This window comes from Gigantopelta aegis, chromosome 4 (genome assembly GCF_016097555.1).
Source record: "Gigantopelta aegis isolate Gae_Host chromosome 4, Gae_host_genome, whole genome shotgun sequence".
Lineage (NCBI taxonomy): Eukaryota > Metazoa > Mollusca > Gastropoda > Neomphalida > Peltospiridae > Gigantopelta > Gigantopelta aegis.
Window position 1 is genome coordinate 108,925,964 of NC_054702.1, and position 19,854 is coordinate 108,945,817.

General features: G+C 37.0%; 2 protein-coding genes across 2 annotated transcripts in view; one reads left to right on the top strand and one right to left on the bottom strand.

Annotated features, from left to right (window-relative positions):
- The first annotated feature begins 210 nt into the window (after positions 1–210).
- Positions 211–19,854, top strand: part of LOC121370166 (actin cytoskeleton-regulatory complex protein PAN1-like) — a 45,806-nt gene continuing 26,162 nt past the window's right edge. The window contains exon 1 of the mRNA XM_041495279.1: positions 211–389. The gene's annotated coding sequence lies outside the window, so the exon portion shown is untranslated. The remainder of the gene's footprint in view (positions 390–19,854) is intronic.
- Positions 11,356–11,889, bottom strand: LOC121370164 (cytochrome c oxidase subunit 3-like). Its single transcript, XM_041495277.1, has one exon. The coding sequence runs from the start codon at positions 11,887–11,889 to the stop codon at positions 11,356–11,358; it is 534 nt and encodes a 177-aa protein (XP_041351211.1).

A 19,854-nucleotide genomic window follows, 5' to 3' on the forward strand; every position in this document is an offset into this window, starting at 1 on the left:
TGCTTGTTATGCTCTTACCGTGCTAAGTCAATTCAGTACAGTTAAAATTTGTTTTGGTTAACGACACCACTAGAACACATTGATTTATTAATCATCAGCTATTGGATACCAGACTTGGTCATTTTGACAGTCTTAGAGAGGAAATCTGCTACATTTGTTCATTAATAGCAAAGGATCTTTTATATGCACCATCCCACAGACAGGATAGCACATACCATGGCCTTTGATAAAGTAGCCACCTGGGATAAGAGTGCACTGGCTAGAACGAGAAATCCCAATGGGTCCACCTACAGGGATTGATTCCAGACTGACCACACACCAGGCGAGTGCTTTACGACTGGACTACATCCCGTCCCTCAATTCAGTACAAGACCTAACCAACATGTAAGGTAAACCAATGTTGTGTTTAGGGGAATGCAATCAATGTGGTATAGAGTATATACATAGCATGGGGAGTATGCAATATGTTTTCATTAGTCAATTAGGTTTTCCTCATTCTAATCACTATTATAGGACTTCCTGTCCTCTCAAGGGTTGCCAGTTTAAAAAGAATGGCATGCAACTCATAATAGTTAAAAGTTTATTTTGTTTAATGACACCACTAGAGCACACTGATTTATTAATCATGGGCTATTGGATGTCGAACATTTTGTAACTTTTACATAAAGTCTTAGAGAAGAAACCCACTATATATTTCCTTTAGTAGCAAGGAATCTTTTGTATACATCATCCCATAGACAGAATAGTACATATTATAGACTTCGATAGACCAGTTGTGCTGCACTGGCTGGAATGAGAGTTAGACCAATGGACCTACAGTAAAAGTAAAGTTTGTTTTATTTAACGACGCCACTAGAGCACATTGATTTTTAATCTTATCATCGGCTATTGGACGTCAAACATATGGTCATTCTGACACTGTTTTTAGAGGAAACCCGCTGTCGCCACATAGGCTACTCTTCTTTACGACAGGCAGCAAGGGATCTTTTATTTGCGCTTCCCACAGGCAGGATAGCACAAACCATGGCCTTTGTTGAACCAGTTATGGATCACTGGTCGGTGCAAGTGGTTTTACACCTACCCATTGAGCCTTGCGGAGCACTCACTCAGGGTTTCGAGTCGGTAACTGGATTAAAAATCCCATGCCTCGACTGGGATCCGAACCCAGTACCTACCAGCCTGTAGACCGATGGCCTGCCACGACGCCACCGAGGCCTGGACCTACAGATGCGGGCTATTTGTAATAACTGTTGGTTAATAATGTATTGATCAAGGTTTTAATAAATACACATTCCTTTGTTTTGTTCCTGGTGTAGTGTTATCACTATTGGTGCATTTTGTGTTTTTGCAGCACTGCATTAGTATACTTCATAAGTTCTGTACTTGGTGAACAAAATGTTTTTGTGAGTCTCATTGGTGAGCAGTATTTTTGGTGAGACATTAGTGAGTAATAATTTTGGTGAACTTTACCTGTGCACTATATTTTTGGTGAACCTTACTGGTGAGCATTGTTTTTGGTGAGAACAATGTTTTTGGCAAGTCTTATTACATGTGAGCTATGTTTTGTTGAGTCTTACCAGTAAACCATGTTGTTGGTGAGCCTTATTGGTGAGCAATGTTTTGTTGAGTCTTACCAGTAAACCATGTTGTTGGTGAGCCTTATTGGTGAGCAATGTTTTTGTGAATCTCATTTGTGAGCAGTGTACAAGTGATATTTGGTGAGCAATGTTTTGATGAGCCTTTAACACATTTGTAGTTTGGCAATGAGTAATATTGCAACTGAAATACATTGTACTCTGAACACTGATGAAGTTAATACTGAAACAAATGTTATAAAGTATAAATTATATGTAGTTAATAGCTGAGGTAATCAAACCTTCAAGGAATATTTAGTTAACAGATTAACATTAAAAAATTAACATGGTTGTAATTAATAGCAGTTGGTCATAATTAAATGGCATTAGTACATAAAAAAGAATGTTTCTTTCATTGAAATATTGACTTATTGTGAGGAGAGAGGGTAACTGGTGTATGTTTTATATCATACACCACACACCTATTTCACAACAGATATTAATTTGTTAATAATACCCTCTGAGAGATATATATGTCACACAAAAACTGTCACTTACATGTTCTATATAGGGCAGGTGCATTTCCGATACTTAGTATATATATTGAACAAAACCCATTTAATAATATTGCTAGCTGTATTGTTGGCCAAAAGCTGGTGTTAGTCTGAAACCCTCCCTATAGCATTCTGTTTTCAATAGAAAAAAGAACACAAGATTGACTTCTACAGAATAAAATATATGTCTGAAATTATCTGAAATATTTCTATTCACTGCCAGTGATCCAAGAAATTAAGTAAATTATGTAGGACTTTTCTATTGAACATTTATATTTCATATCCATTCTGTTGTAATTTCTGTGTAGAAGTAAAATGTGTTTCTTTCTTTTTTCGCCATTCAAGTTGACTTTTATATGCTGTTAGCTATATACCTGTCATGGGGTAAATCTTCTACAAAGATCTGACATTTTGTCCCTGCTTGTATGACCTCAGATGGATTTGAAAAGAATGAAACTGTCTGTTTGAATCAATTGTTAAATATGAAATGGGTTTGTGCTTAAAAAATAAGTTAGGGTTGTTCCAGTAATAATCTCAAGGGGTGAGTAGGCACCAAGCTTGTGGCTATTTAAATTTTAAATATTGATATGTCTCGAGGATGTTTCAAGAATCATTCAAACTTGTTAACAGTTTCATAAACTACAAACCATCCATTGGGGAGGGGCAAGTTAATTCCAGCATTTGCTTTATAAAAGAAAAAAATATTGATAAAAATATCCCTTGCTAAACCAATTGGTTTTTTTGCAAGTAGAAGGATGGAAACAGAAGAGTATTATTTAATTTTATTCTTGTATGAAAATAATGTGAAATTATTTAATTTTATTCTTGTACGAAAATAATGTGAAATTATTTAATTTTATTCTTGTATAAAAATAATGTGAAATTCATTAATTTTATTCTTGTATGAAAATAATGTAAAATTATTGTATTTTATTCTTGTATGAAAATAATGTAAAATTATTGTATTTTATTCTTGTATCAAAATAATGTAAAAATGTTTTTAAAAAAAATTGGTATAAAATTTATGTAAAATTATGAAATTTTTATCTTGTATAAAAATAATGTAAAATTATTTAATTTTATTCTGTATATGATGGATATTGTGAATATTGGTTTCTACCCATTCCCCTGTATCCCACCCACCTCCCACCCCTAACAGTCTTCACTTCTTTTCAACAGCCATTTTTGTGTGTGTATTTTATATTATAAGAAAAGAAGTGTTGTCTGTGTTGGTTGATGAAGTGTGCTTATTGATCACGGTGTGTGACACACAAATCAGTCGTCATGTACCCATTACCTTAATGGTGACAATAGAAACTAAATAAAACATGGAAAAAAGGCTGAACTATCACAGGTGTAGAGCGCAAAACCGGGTGAGCTGTGGCCGATTTTTACTTACTCCGTCAGTCATACCTGAGAATAGCGTATTGTTGTAGTGACTTATTGTAACACTGTCACTTTCACCTGGCGCAGTCATGCCAGTATTAACCGTATCAATATTTGGCCATTGTCAGAAAACTCCATTATAGTGCAACTCCAGAATACACACTGATCATAAAATTGTAAATATAATTTTCAATATATATGATTGCTAAGATATTTTTATTAATTCAAATTTGATAAGACATTATGTTTCATCTGTATTACTTCCTAGTTTATTTTTAGCTATTTGTGAGTTATGTCTTTGTCTACCTGTACTTTATGACTAGTTTATCAAAAGCCATGGTATGTATTGTCCTGTCTGTGAAAATGATTGATAATGTGGTGGCAGCAGGTTTCTTCTCTAATAATGGAGATTTTTTTGCAATTACCAGTGAGTTAGACATTTAAAAGCAACTCATTGAACATGATGCTGTGGGTTCATTAAACATGATGCTTTGGGTTCATTAAACATGATGCTGTGGGTTCATTAAACATGATGCTGTGGGTTCATTAAACATGATGCTGTGGGTTCATTAAACCTTTTTGTTTTCATGTTTGACTTGATTTACAGTGAAACCTGTCTAAACCGGACCCTGAACAAACTAGTCAAAAGCAGCCAAGTTTCGTAGTCCCTAATTTTTCTAAATGATAAAACATGACCCTCTAAACATGGGATTCTGTGTAAACCAGATATATATTAGGTGCCCAGCGTAATCCGGTTTAGACAGGTTTCACTCTGTATATATATTAGGTGCCCAGCGTAATCCGGTTTAGACAGGTTTCACTGTATATATATTAGGTGCCCAGCGTAATCCGGTTTAGACAGGTTTCACTATATATATATATATATATATATCCAATTAATGTGCAAGCATATCTTTCTGGGCATACACAATCATCTGTGATGTCTGTCCAGGACAGTGGACTAATGATTAGCTGCCAGTGGTTAGCTCATTAAACAAACATTCTGTTCCATTTTCAATACTGATCTGTATTAATAAAAAAAAAACAAAAAAAACCCCATATACTCTGACCTTTCAGTCTTAGACTTGAAATTGTCATAACTGCATAGGTTGAAAATAGTTTAATAGTTAACCTAATTGTTTAACATAACTGATTGTATAACGGTTCCGTTGAATACCAGCGTCATTTGAAAGCAATTGATGTGAAATTATCCATGTTGGTTTCTGTGGGACGTGTCCGTGTCCCTGGACTGACATTATCTTCTGTGCCGACTTCCTCATGATCTATTGTGGAGATTTCCCAGTGTCATGTTATATCACATCACACGGCGCTGCTGAAATACAGGAGCTGGTGACATTTATGGAATGAAAATTGTCTTCCATGCTGGTTTGTGTGAGAAAGTTAATAGGCGATTAATATTGATATTAATTATGGGAAGTTATAGGAATGTGTATAGCAGCACCTCAGCACAATTTGAACTATTTGATTTGTAAATACAGTATATGGTAATTGTAACATTTGGTCTAGACAAAACAAAAAAAAAGGGGAAAAAAGCAAGAGAGAAAGAAAAGATGTTTTTTTAGTTTAATGAGACCTTAGTACATTTAAACTTTTGTCTATTTGGTGTCAAACTGTAAATATATGGTAATCATGATATTTGATCTTGAGAAAAAAGAACAAGAAAAAAGTGTTTATTGATACTTTAACACATTTTTAACTTTGACTGTTTGGTATCTAACTGTAAATTTATGGTAATTGTGACATTTGGTCTGGAGAATAAAAAAGTGAGAAAGAACAGAAAGAAATAGTTTAATGAGACCTCAGCACAGTAAACAGTATGGCTTCTGTATGGTATATATTGTAACTGAGAACTTGTTCTAAAGAAACAAATGGAGAAGGAATGTAAGGAAACCTTCATATTTGAAACTTGGGTGATTTGCCACATTTGGTCTAGGGGAAAAAAAGAGAAAAAGAAAGAAAAGAAATGTTTCTTGATTTCACCTCAGTACATTGTAAACTATGATGATTTTGATACATAGTCTAGAAAATGACAGGATAGCTGATTTCATTACATAGGCTACTTGTACCATATAATATGAATGGATCTTTACTATGCACATCCACACAGACAGAACAGCACATATCACAGATTTTGATATATCAGTGATAGGGTACTGGTTGGAATGGAAAACAAATTCCCAGGTACACTAATAGCAATCAATTCTCTGACCCAGCATACCCTGTGAATGTTCTACCACTGTGGTACACCCTACCCTGAATGATAGAAGAAACATGCTGCTAACACATAGGCTACTATTTTACTGATATGCAGCAAGGACTCTTTTATATGTACTTTCCAACAGACAGGAAACACATATCTTTGCTATACCATAATGGATTTGTCCACCTTGTGGGTTAGATCCTATGACCCATCACACCTCATGCGAGAACTCTATCACTGAGTCATATCCGGCTTACTTTTAATTGTACGAATGGAGAGAAAAAACAAAACATTTCTTGCTCTTATTTGTCCTGTGTGGCAGATTGCGTTTATCTTGATTGGCAGATTAGCGTTGTAATAGCACACCCATTTGGCTGCATGTCAACATGCAGAGTATGATTAATGGCCATATTTCAATTGTGTGTGATTATTGTAATGTGTTTATAGCATGTTGCCAGTGTTTAACATCACTGTTTCACAATACCTGGGCACAACACTTAGTTTTCAATTGTGACACTTTCCTTTTAAGATTTGCCTTTCTTTAGTAGCACATTTGATCTGTGTAAACTGCATACAGTACTTTAATGAGAATTTCACATTTGATCTGTGTAAACTGCATACAGTACTTTAATGAGAATTTCACATTTGATCTGTGTAAACTGCATACAGTACTTTAATGAGAATTTCACATTTGATCTGTGTAAACTGCATACAGTACTTTAATGAGAATTTCACATTTGATCTGTGTAAACTGCATACAGTACTTTAGTGAGAATTTCACATTTGATCTGTGTAAACTGCATACAGTACTTTAATGAGAATTTCACATGTAGTGACATTTAACTGCTTCACTTTTTTTTAAAGAGAAAAAAATGAAGAGAAATGGAAATAAAAAGAGAAAAAGAAATGAATAGTTTGTTTTAATGACACGTACACCCTTAAAATGTAACAATTGGGACACATGATTTAGAGAATGATATAAAAACTACTCATTAACAGCAAGACATCTTTTATATCATTTTATCACAGAGAGAATAACACATACCATGACCTTAAAAATATCCCAGTGTGTGAAACAGAAAAAAGGAACAATATTTAATCTCTTAGCACATTTTATCCCAGTGTCCAAAATATGACTATTTCAACACTTGGGAGATAACCCCATGGCTATTCAGTGTCTAATATATGGCTATTACAACACTTGGGAGATTAACCCCATGGCTATTCAATGTCTACTATACGACTATTTCACACTTGGGAGATTAACCCCATGGCTATTCAGTGTCTAATATATGACTATTTCAACACTTGGGAGATTAACCCCATGGCTATTCAGTGTCTAATATATGGCTATTTCAACACTTGGGAGATTAACCCCATGGCTATTCAATGTCTACTATACGACTATTTCACACTTGGGAGATTAACCCCATGGCTATTCAGTGTCTAATATATGACTATTTCAACACTTGGGAGATTAACCCCATGGCTATTCAATGTCTACTATACGACTATTTCACACTTAGGAGATTAACTCCATGGCTATTCAGTGTCTAATATATGACTATTTCAACACTTGGGAGATTAACCCCATGGCTATTCAGTGTCTACTCTATGACTATTTCAACACTTGGGAGATTAACCCCATGGCTATTCAGTGTCTAATATATGACTATTACAACACTTGGGAGATTTAAACCATGACAATCCAGTGTCCAAAATATGACTATTTCAACACTTGGGAGATTAACCCCATGGCTATTCAGTGTCTAATATATGACTATTTCAACACTTGGGAGATTAACCCCATGGCTATTCAGTGTCTAATATATGACTATTTCAACACTTGGGAGATTAACCCCATGGCTATTCAGTGTCTAATATATGACTATTTCAACACTTGGGAGATTAACCCCTTGGCTATTCAGTGTCTAATATATGACTATTTCAACACTTGGGAGATTTATTTCAACAGCTGGAACAGATTGGAAATACATGTGTATAATGCTGCAACTTAGGTTACTCTTTAAAAAAAGGAGCAACAAACGACCTTTTAGATGAACTTTCTCAAAGACAGGACAGTATATAGCATGCCTTAGAAAACACCCACAGTCTGTCAGTGGCAGTCGATCCTACAACCTATTGCATGTCACACCTCAGACAAGTGCTCAACCATTCAGTTATATCCACCCCTATATATGATATGGAACCTGCAAAGACATTTAGATATTAAAATTGTGTTTTGTTTAATGACATCACTAGATTTGTAAATCATCAGCTATTGGATTAAAGATAATTTTCACACAGTCTTCAGAGAAAACTATCTACGTTTTTCCATTAGCAACCAGAGATATTTTATAGGCACTTTCCCACAGACAGGACAACACATACCATGGTCTTTGATCAATACCATTCATGGAGAAGTGGTTGGGACATGAAAAAACCCCAATCAGAGAAGGGGTTCACTGAGGGAATTCAAATCTTCAAGGTCAACACAAGCACCTCAGACTGAGTCAGATCCCACCCCCTTACTCAGCAATATTTGTTATTAAATTAAAACCCAGTGCAGTAGTCATGTCAAACCATTCTAGTTTTTCCATGGAATATCACTTTTCATATGTCACCTGTGAGTTGATTTGGGTGACTTGGTCCACTGAGACTTTGTTACAGGTCATCTGAAAAAACAAGAAGAAGAAGAAGGAAAAAAAAAGTAAGAAAACCAGATGACATTATTTAGCAATATTTGTCATTAAATTACTGCCCTGGGGGTTCCCTGCCAATACATAGTTACTGGTTCGTGGTATATCACTTTTCATATATCGCCTCAGAGTGTAACCTGTAATTGGCAGTCACTGGACCAGTGCAAATTGCTGCCTATTAACCCAGGTTTAGTGTGGCCCTGCGACCACACTGCAGTGCTTATTGTAGCATCAAGGTTTTCGCAACACGCATGTATTATGCCCAGTCTTCCCCTATGATGAGCTGGGATATGAGAGTTTAATAAGTGGGCCACCGGCTTCCATGCATATCAAATTTCACTTGTTTGAACATTGGCCAAATGCTCATACAATCGAAGTCACCAGAGCGTGTTGTGTGTGGCAGGTACCCATACCAGGAAAGGCTTAGATTTCTAATCAAGATTGTACTCTTGATGTTGAGTCATTGGTGCTCACAAATGATACAGTCAGACCTGTAATTAATGGGCACCTTGTATAGCAACCACCTGTCTGTAAAGGGCATTGTATATGATGTATATTTGGAAAAACGTACGTGTATTATTAATTTTATCTACAAAGGATACTGAAAATATAACTGCACAAATATTAACCTGTTTTTAAAGACCACCTTTATATAGTGAGTATTGATATAAATGATACGAGTTATTTAGATTAAGATTCAAGCACACATGGATATCTTTTTAAATAATTATGACCATAAATTATCTGCATTGTAGTCATCTGTCTATAAAGAAAATTGAGGGTAAAATTGCACACTGTTATTAAAACCACCTCAGTAAATGACTACTTTGTAAATGGTCTTGGTTATTTACAGTAAACTTAAACTACACTGTTCTGGTCATTAAGAACCAAGTTAATATAAGAGAACACCAGTCCTGTTGCCAGTAAGGTTCCTTTTATATAAATCTGTCCTTAGTCAGAAGAGCACATACCTTTGATATACCAGTTGTCTAGGTAGATACTGTACCACTAAGTCATGCCCCCCCCCCCCTTACCCTGTTACTAGTCTAGTTCCTAGGTTGGTTTTTGTTTCCATGTGATCAAGTCTGTAGGTAAAATGCAGATTACTTTTTTAACAATCATCTTTTGCATTTTACTCTATGTTAAGATTTTGCATTTAGTTTTATTTCTGACAATCTGTAAGTCCTAAATCAGTATATTAAAAGAAACCCAATTAATTAATTTAATTAAACTTTATAACTTTATTAAAGACAAAACAAACAAAACACGCCCCCCCCCCAAAAAAAAACCTCACACACCTGAATTTCATATATTGAATAAAGAAGCCATACGAGTTTGTGATAGGTGAGAGATTGAAACCAGAATTCTTATTATAGATGGGTTTTACTGTAGGTTTTTTAGTGAGAACTTTAATCCAAATTGAAGAAACTATAAGCATGGGAAAACTTGTTGATCTTTTATTCCTAGAGAGTACATATTTTTGTTGGACATATCGGTGCTGATTTCTAAATATTTGTCTTCATGATGCATTGTCCAGTAGCATGTTACAATCACATCAGGTCTTCAAAGTGGGTGTTCACGGAACAATGGCTGCAGCCACACAATGGCACCTGATACCTGTAGCACCCAGAGGTTTCACCCATGCTGTTTACTGAAATTCTAGATTTAATTTCATCAATAAACCACCACTGAGCTTGGTTGTTACAATACACTGCTGTCCAAGTCTGGAAAGGAGAAGATAATATGTGAAATAATGACAGACCACGCTGGGTGTTGTGTTTCATGTTTAGTGTAGGAGAAAATCTAACATAATTTTAATAGTATACAACCCTGGATTACAAACCATAAAGTTAAATTTAAATTTTATGGGTGTGCTAGTTGTGAAAATAGTGAATAGTGCTTTGGTATGTACATACATTAGCATCAGGAAGGAAGAGGGGACAAAATGAAAAGTTTGTTTAATAACTGCCCCAATGACCGAATATTTAGTTGGCATAGTGTGAGAAAGACCTGTTACATCTCTGGTGGATGGTCAGTCAATGAATGAAGTCCCAGCCAAACATGTGGCACTAAGTGGCTTTCTAATTATAACACCTTAATTGAACCCTGGATAGATAGGTGGATACTCAAAACATCAAAAGCCTATGCTAAAATATCAACTTTGACTATTGTTCTCAAATGTTTTAGCTTAACAGACCAAAATATGTCAATAAATTTAAGAGTCACCTTTAATTAGCTAATTCAACAGACATGTATATCATGCAATAGAAAACATGCAATCTTAGCCCAGTAAACCCAAATAGACATGTAAACCATGCAGTGGAGAACAAACAATCTGAGTTAGCTCAGTAAACCCAAATAGACATGTAAACCATGCAGTAGAGAACAAGCAATCTGAGTTAGCTCAGTAAACCCAAATAGACATGTAAACCATGCAGTAGAGAACAAACAATCTGAGTTAGCCCAGTAAACCCAAATAGACATGTAAACCATGCAGCAGAGAACAAGCAATCTGAGTTAGCCCAGTAAACCCAAACAGACATGTAAACCATGAAGTAGAGAACTAGCAATCTGAGTTAGCCCAGTAAACCTAAAGAGACATGTAAACCATGCAGTAGAGAAAAAGCAATCTTAGTTAGCTAAGTAAACCCAAAGAGACATGTAAACCATGCAGTAGAGAACAAACAATCTGAGTTAGCTCAGTGAACCCAAATAGACAACATGTAAACCATGCAGTAGAGAACAAACAATCTGAGTTAGCCCAGTAAACCCAAATAGACATGTAAACCATGCAGTAGAGAACAAGCAATCTGAGTTAGCCCAGTAAACCCAAAATAGACATGTAAACCATGCAGCAGAGAACAAGCAATCTGAGTTAGCCCATTAAACCCAAATAGACATGTAAACCATGAAGTAGAGAACTAGCAATCTGAGTTAGTCCAGTAAACCCAAAGAGACATGTAAACCATGCAGTAGAGAACAGACATGTAAACCATGCAGTAGAGAACAGACATGTAAACCATGAAGTAGAGAACAGACATGTAAACCATGCAGTAGAGAACAGACATGTAAACCATGAAGTAGAGAACAGACATGTAAACCATGCAGTAGAGAACAGACATGTAAACCATGCAGTAGAGAACAGACATGTAAACCATGCAGTAGAGAACAGACATGTAAACCATGCAGTAGAGAACAGACATGTAAACCATGCAGTAGAGAACAGACATGTAAACCATGCAGTAGAGAACAGACATGCAAACCATGCAGTAGAGAACAGACATGTAAACCATGCAGTAGAGAACAGACATGCAAACCATGCAGTAGAGAACAGACATGTAAACCATGAAGTAGAGAACAGACATGCAAACCATGCAGTAGAGAACAGACATGTAAACCATGAAGTAGAGAACAGACATGTAAACCATGCAGTAGAGAACAGACATGTAAACCATGAAGTAGAGAACAGTTAAAGTTTGTTTTGTTTAACGACACCACCATAGCACATTGATTTATTAAACATTTGGTAATTTTGACATATAGTCTTAGAGAGCATCCCACAGACAGGATAACACATACCAAGGCATTTGATATACCAGTTGTGGTACACTGGCTGGGACAAGAAGCATCCCACAGACAGGATAGCACATACCAAGGCATTTGATATACCAGTTGTGGTGCACTGGCTGGGACGAGAAGCATCCCACAGACAGGATAACACATACCAAGGCATTTGATATACCAGTTGTGGTACACTGGCTGGGACAAGAAGCATCCCACAGACAGGATAGCACATACCAAGGCATTTGATATACCAGTTGTGGTGCACTGGCTGGGACGAGAAGCATCCCACAGACAGGATAACAGATACTAAGGCATTTGATATACCAGTTGTGGTGCACTGGCTGGGACGAGAAGCATTCCACAGACAGGATAACACATACCAAGGCATTTGATATACCAGTTGTGGTGCACTGGCTGGGACCAGATGTAAAGAACAGATGATCTACCTGGGTGCATGTATACATTTTGACTGTGTCTTATAATGCAAAGAGCATTTAATTTAAAAGCAATTGATCTTATAGGATGCAAATTGTGACAAGTCCAGTGGACCCAAGATGCACACAGTCCATCTCAGCCCAGTCGATGCCAAGTGGATGCCCCAGTGGATGCCCAGAGGCATAAAGTACATAAACAAGTTTTATTTTTCTCACTTGCTATTAAAGCTCATAATTATTTTACTCCGGACATAAACTTGGCAATGAATGGTAGCAATTTTAGTATCCTCAAAAACCTATTACATTACTTACTGTTTATGCACTTTGACTAAAGCTCATACACTAAAATTATCATTCTGATGGTAACATTAAGCACACAGTATTGAGTCCATCCCACCTTCATTACTGTGCTATCTGTTTGACTATCTTTTAGAACTACATGAGGCCTTTCAAGTCTATTGGAGCAGACTTTCTTCTTACCGTCTCCTTGCTGCAGAGATATTTAATTGGGTGATTTTCATTTTGTAAGAGGGATGAACTGAAAAGATCAGCATGCATCTCGATCCACCCGGCAACGCTTCAGAGCCCACGAATAACGGTCCTTAGACATTTGTGATTGTGTCGACCGCAAATTTCTCCCTCACAACCTGCGTATTGTTGTACCTGTCAGACAATGGTGATCTCACATCTTCAAACACGTGAATACCCGACACACACACACATACACACACACACACACACACACATCAACCGATGGATGGCTTGGTGTTTCAGACCATACAATAGTGAAACATGATGCCTGATTTCATATCAATGTAGACGCTATCTGTCCCCTATGATTTACCTATTTCTATGGCATACACCTCAGTAACTTGAAATTAGTTTGGACTTAAGTAATGTAGTATTAAGTAATTTTTTATCCTTGGCAAAAGAAATAAACAATGAAACAGATTTGACGTCTTACAATGTCAGCTGTTTTGGCTCATTTAACACATAGATCAATTTGTAAGAAAAAAAGAAACTGATTCGACATTCGTGCAATGTCTGTCAAGCTGAACTTTTTAACATTTGACCTTGTAATTTGACATCGTAGCAGTCTGTATACCAGTCAAAATTACTAACTGGCAATTAACATTGTACATTCATAGGTACAAAAATCCATAAGTGTCCATATTTATAGCCATTTGCTGCAATATTACCTATTAATGTATGTTTAATGTACCACAAAGCTTTTTTTAGAGGATTTAAAACTGCATGATGTGTCTAAATAGATGTACAAGAACAGCAGCCTTCAGTGGTGTGGAAGTGTTTACTGACAATATGTCTGCAAAATACTTTCTATATTATACTGAGCAGTAGGATGCGGAATTGGTTCATCAGCAGGCATTATCCTTGTAAACATAGTGAGTTAGGTCAGTGGTAGAGCACTCATATGCTGTGTTATAGGTTGTAAGGTTCATCCCACTCAACAAATCCATTTTTCCCATACCAGACAGTGCCCCTTATCTAGAAAACTGAATGCACTGGATTGTGTCCTGTCGAAAATTACATAAAAAGTATAAAGTATAAAAGTTAAAAGTTAAAGATTGGGTTTTTTTTTTTTTACATCTAGAGCACATTGATTTATTACATAATTGGAAGTTAAACATTTGATAAATCTAACATATTACAGTCTTACAGAAACCCAATGTATTTTTCAATATACAGCAAAGGATTTTTATATGCATTTTCACACAAACAGTACAGCACATACCATTGCCTTTGATATACCAGTCATGGGGCACTGGTTGAGATGGGGGAAAAAACAATGCTGGGTATGGGTTCACAGATGGGGGTTCAATTTTATGACCAAACCACCTCAGGCGAGTGCTCTACCAACTGAGCTTGATCCTGCCCCTAAGTGCACAAACAGACGTAATGCTGGTTTTACATAGGAATAGTTTATATAGCTGAAGTGAGTTTGCTGTCTCTCTCTGGGGGTGGGACGTAGCCCAGTGGTAAAGCACTTGGCTGATGGTTTATATAGCTGAAGTGAGTTTGCTGTCTCACTCTGGGGGTGGGACGTAGCCCAGTGGTAAAGCACTTGGCTGATGGTTTATATAGCTGAAGTGAGTTTGCTGTCTCTCTCTGGGGGTGGGACGTAGCCCAGTGGTAAAGCACTTGGCTGATGGTTTATATAGCTGAAGTGAGTTTGCTGTCTCTCTCTGGGGGTGGGACGTAGCCCAGTGGTAAAGCACTTGGCTGATGGTTTATATAGCTGAAGTGAGTTTGCTGTCTCACTCTGGGGGTGGGACGTAGCCCAGTGGTAAAGCACTTGGCTGATGGTTTATATAGCTGAAGTGAGTTTGCTGTCTCTCTCTGGGGGTGAGACGTAGCCCAGTGGTAAAGCACTTGGCTGATGGTTTATATAGCTGAAGTGAGTTTGCTGTCTCACTCTGGGGGTGGGACGTAGCCCAGTGGTAAAGCACTTGGCTGATGGTTTATATAGCTGAAGTGAGTTTGCTGTCTCACTCTGGGGGTGGGACGTAGCCCAGTGGTAAAGCACTTGGCTGATGGTTTATATAGCTGAAGTGTGATCCACAACTCATGGGATGGTGCTTAAAAAAGATCCCTTGCTGCTGATTAAAAAGAGTAGCTCATGGAGTGGTAGTAGTGGATTTTCTCACTAAGTATTTCTGTAGTTCGATGTCATATAACCATAATTAAAATGTGTTGAGTGCAACGTCAAATAAAACATTTCTTTCTTTTTCTCACTCTAAGCCAAATTTCAAAATAAGAAAATTTTGTGTTAGAAACTATGGTTTAAAGTGGGCTAAGGTGTCAGTAAACAAACATTCCTTTTCTTTCCAATATATTTATCATATGAGCTTTAAGCTGTATGAAATAGAGCACAATTACCATTGAAAGATTTACAGTTAAAGTTGCCATCTAAACTTCTGTCTACCCATTGTTCTTGTTTTGAAGAAGCTTCGAGTACTAAGATGGAATCCATGATATTTATTACAGCTGTGACACGTGAGTCTACAGTGTGTGATGTAATCAGTGTTTGAAGTTTGTTGTGTCCACCACAACACCTTGTTGACGAGAGGTACCGCGCGGCCAGGTGACAGTACATCTCACTGAATACCACTGTGAGAACACAGCACCTGCAGTCTACCTGCTTTACAATATTTAGATACGATGTTCCATGGTTAGAGTCTATATCACACAATTTGTTCAGTTAGTGATATTTATGACCACCTAGGGGTTGGATGTAGCTCAGTGGTAAAGTGCTTGCCTGATGTGCAGTCAGTCCAGGATCGAACCCCGTCAGTGGGTCCATTGGGCTATTTCTCATTCCAGCCAATGCACCACAACTGGTATATCAAAGGCTGTGGTATGTGTTATCTTGTCTGTGGGATGGTGCATATAAAAGATCCCTTGCTACTAATGGAAAAATGTAGCAGATTTCTTCTCTAAAACTATTCATCAAAATCACAAAATGTTTGATATCCAATAGCCGATGATTAATACATCAATGTGTGTTAAACAAAACAAATTATACTGAATATCATTCACACAGTGAGCTGTGAGAACCAAGCACCTGCTTAGATAGGATGTCAATGTTTACACGTACATATAACCCATGTTACTATAGTTGGTGATATTTCTGACCACCTATCTTTGACTGGGCCATGACTTTTGGTTGCCAGCAGGAAATAGTTTTCTGTTTAAACTACTTTAGAATTGTCCACCCTTGTCGGCTAATGTTCCAATTAAACAGGATTGAATATTTTGAGCAGTTTCATGAATAAGGTTAGTTTTCATCCAGGCATGTCATTTACAGTGTTAGCCTGTGTCCACAGACAATATTAAAAACACGTTCTCAATGAGGAAGGCCCTGTTTTATTTAGTTTCATGCTTATATCCAATTTTACTTGATGCAAACTGGGGTCTAATTAACTAAATTTTTACAAGATTGCAATCTTGAAGTGAAGTACAAAAACAATTTGTAGTGATGATGTTTAAAAGAGTTTAAGAGAGCTTTGTGAATTAGACCTGTGGTCTGTACACCTTAGTCTCAACTATATGAGTTGTCTGTCTAGAAGAAGGCTTAATGGCTAGTTATTAAGGGTTAAGCATAAAGGCAAAGTGGTTGTTGTTGTGACCTTACAAGTCCCCATTCAGCTATGAACTCATCTAGCTTGGAGTCCATATTGAGGTTTTAACTTGGGACTTAACTAGTACATCATTGAGGCCAGTGGACTTATCAGCCTTAAGACCAGTAGGTATTATATTGGTATCCACCCTACCTAAATATGTAGACCCCCCCCCCCCCCCCCCTTGGTCTAACTTACTAATAACTGGTATGTCACAGGCTCTGAGATGTGTACCGTATTAAAAATAATTGAATTATAAAAGTCACCTATTTAACAATGAAAACAGAAAATAAAATTCACTATAATGGTCTATTATAAGTCTATTAGGACTTATATAAGACCGATAATTATTATATATACACAGTGAAACCCCTCTAAACCAGACACCCATATACCATTAAACCCCTCTAAACCAGACACCCATATACCATTAAACCCATCTAAACCAGACACCCATATACCATTAAACCCATCTAAACCAGACACCCATATACCATTAAACCCATCTAAACCAGACACCCATATACCATTAAACCCATCTAAACCAGATACCCATATACCATTAAACCCCTCTAAACCAGACACCCATATACCGTTAAACCCCTCTAAACCAGACACCCATATACCATTAAACCCATCTAAACCAGACACCCATATACCATTAAACCCCTCTAAACCAGACACCCATATACCATTAAACCCATCTAAACCAGACACCCATATACCATTAAACCCATCTAAACCAGACACCCATATACCATTAAACCCCTCTAAACCAGACACCCATATACCGTTAAACCCCTCTAAACCAGACACCCATATACCATTAAACCCATCTAAACCAGACACCCATATACCATTAAACCCATCTAAACCAGACACCCATATACCATTAAACCCATCTAAACCAGACACCCATATACCATTAAACCCCTCTAAACCAGACACCCATATACCATTAAACCCCTCTAAACCAGACACCCATATACCGTTAAACCCATCTAAACCAGACACCCATGTCACCAAGTAAAAAGTTCACTTTAAAGGGGTATCCCATTTAGAGAGGTTCTTTTCTGTACTGATATTTGAAAAGGAACCGTGATAAAGTCCATTTTTAAAAAGAATTCCAGTTTACAGAGTGTCTGGTTTTGAGTGGTTTCACTGTACTTTATAAATGTTTTCTGTTAATACACACACACATGCTAAGAGTGCTATAAAATACTAATATAGACTCCTGCTTTATCATTTGATTGACAGACTAGATGACATACTTCCACCAAGTTGGAAACAAGGCGACTTTCTAGATTGGCCAGATCAGTAATTGGTCTGTGTTATGTGATAGGTTCTCTGATAATATTACTAATTATGTCTTTGATATGCTAACAGTTGCAGTGCTGCTAAGTATTAGTGGAGACTTGTTGACTTTAATATGCAGGTACCTGACACTGAACAGTTAACCAAGTGTCACTATATAACTTCTCAGGGCGAGACATAGCTCAGTGGTAAAGCATTTGCCTGACATGCGGTAGGTCTAGGATCGATCCCCGTCAGTGGCCCATTAGGCTATTTCTCATTCCAGCCAGTACATCACAACTGGTATATCAAAGGCCATGGTATGTGCTATCATGTCTGTGGAATGGTGCATATAAAAGATCCTTTGCTAGTAATGGAAAAATATAGCAGGTTTCCTCTCTAAAATTACCAAATGTTTGACATCCAATAGCTGATGATTAATAAATCAATGTGCTCTAGTGGTGTCATTAAACAAAACAAACTTTAACTTTATATAACTTATATAATGAACTTTTTAAAATATGTTTCATGTTATGTCCACTTTCCCAGCAAATCCATGTACAGTTTTGTCAACAGTGTCAGAAGGTGGAGTCTTTAGACAGTTGGTTGTTTAGTACAGGTCTCTTGTTATACAACATTTAAGAAGGAGGATTGATGCCATAAGTGTACAAGACAGGGGGTCAGGGCAGTTAATTCCCGCCCAGTGCTGGAACAAATCTTCGAATTCAGACAAAAAACAATGAATATGTTTGGGCAAATTGAGCTGGCCTGAAATCTTTTCACTATGAATTTCCATCATTCTACTCACAATATTGGTTGTAATCAGTGTTAAAATGCTTAGTGGTTCATTTGGAATCCTATATAGCTGTTGGTAGCAATGCAAATTATGAATAAATGTTGCTATCCAGATTTGGACATTTTCATTTAATTAATGTAAAATTCAGCCTCCCCCACCCCACACACACACACTTCAAAACTTGGAACCTGTACATCCATGATTGATACATATATAGTATGAAAATTACCATACACTTTTGAAAGGAGTGTTATTTTGTAATAATTTTACATCTAATGTATCATTTGTTAAAATAATAATAATAAAAAAAACCCTACAAACCTCCTCGAAAACTGCTGAAAACTTAGTTTGTTCTTACCCTCTGCACTGAAAACCACCCCCACCCCCACCCCACCCCCACCCCCACCCCCACCCCCACCCCCACCCCCACCCCACCCCCCCCATGTGTTGCACCTGACTTAGGAAGAAAGACTGTTCAAACTAGCTTATCGTTTCCACTCTTATTTCCGAAGTCCATTCATTTGGCAGGAAAGCTGCACTCAAGTGGTTTGCCATCAATATGGTAATAAGTCATTGTGTACAGTATATTTTCATATTCCTTTCCCATTTATAGTCGTAACTTAGCACTTCAGTGTGTAGCCTTTGTGGTCATAAATAATAAATGTAAAGTTAGGATATCATTAATAACATGACATTGTTATCTGTTAAAGCAGAGATTGTGAGAATGTAAATCTGAGGAACAATTATTTCACTGGCTGATGAAGGGCGAATGTAGACAGTGGTAAAGCACTTGCTTGATGCACCCGTCGGTTTGGGATCGATCCTCATCGATGGGCCCCTTGGGGTATTTCTCATTCCAGCCAGTGTACCATGAGTGGTATATCAAAAGCTGTGGTATGTGATATCCTGTCTGTGGGATGGTGCATATATAAAATATCTTTTCCTACTATTGGAAAAATATAGCTGGTTTTTTCTCTAAGACTATAAGTAAAAATTACCAAATGTTTGATATAAAATAGCTGGTGATTAATAATTAAATCAGTGTGCTCTAGTGGTGTCATTAAACAAAACAAAACTTTAACCACATGTAAAGTCCTTATCATTTAGTAATAAAACAGCAAGTAACTTGAAACCAATAGGTTATTAATATACCACCCAGGACCAGACTATGTTATTCTACTACTTAAAGGGGTG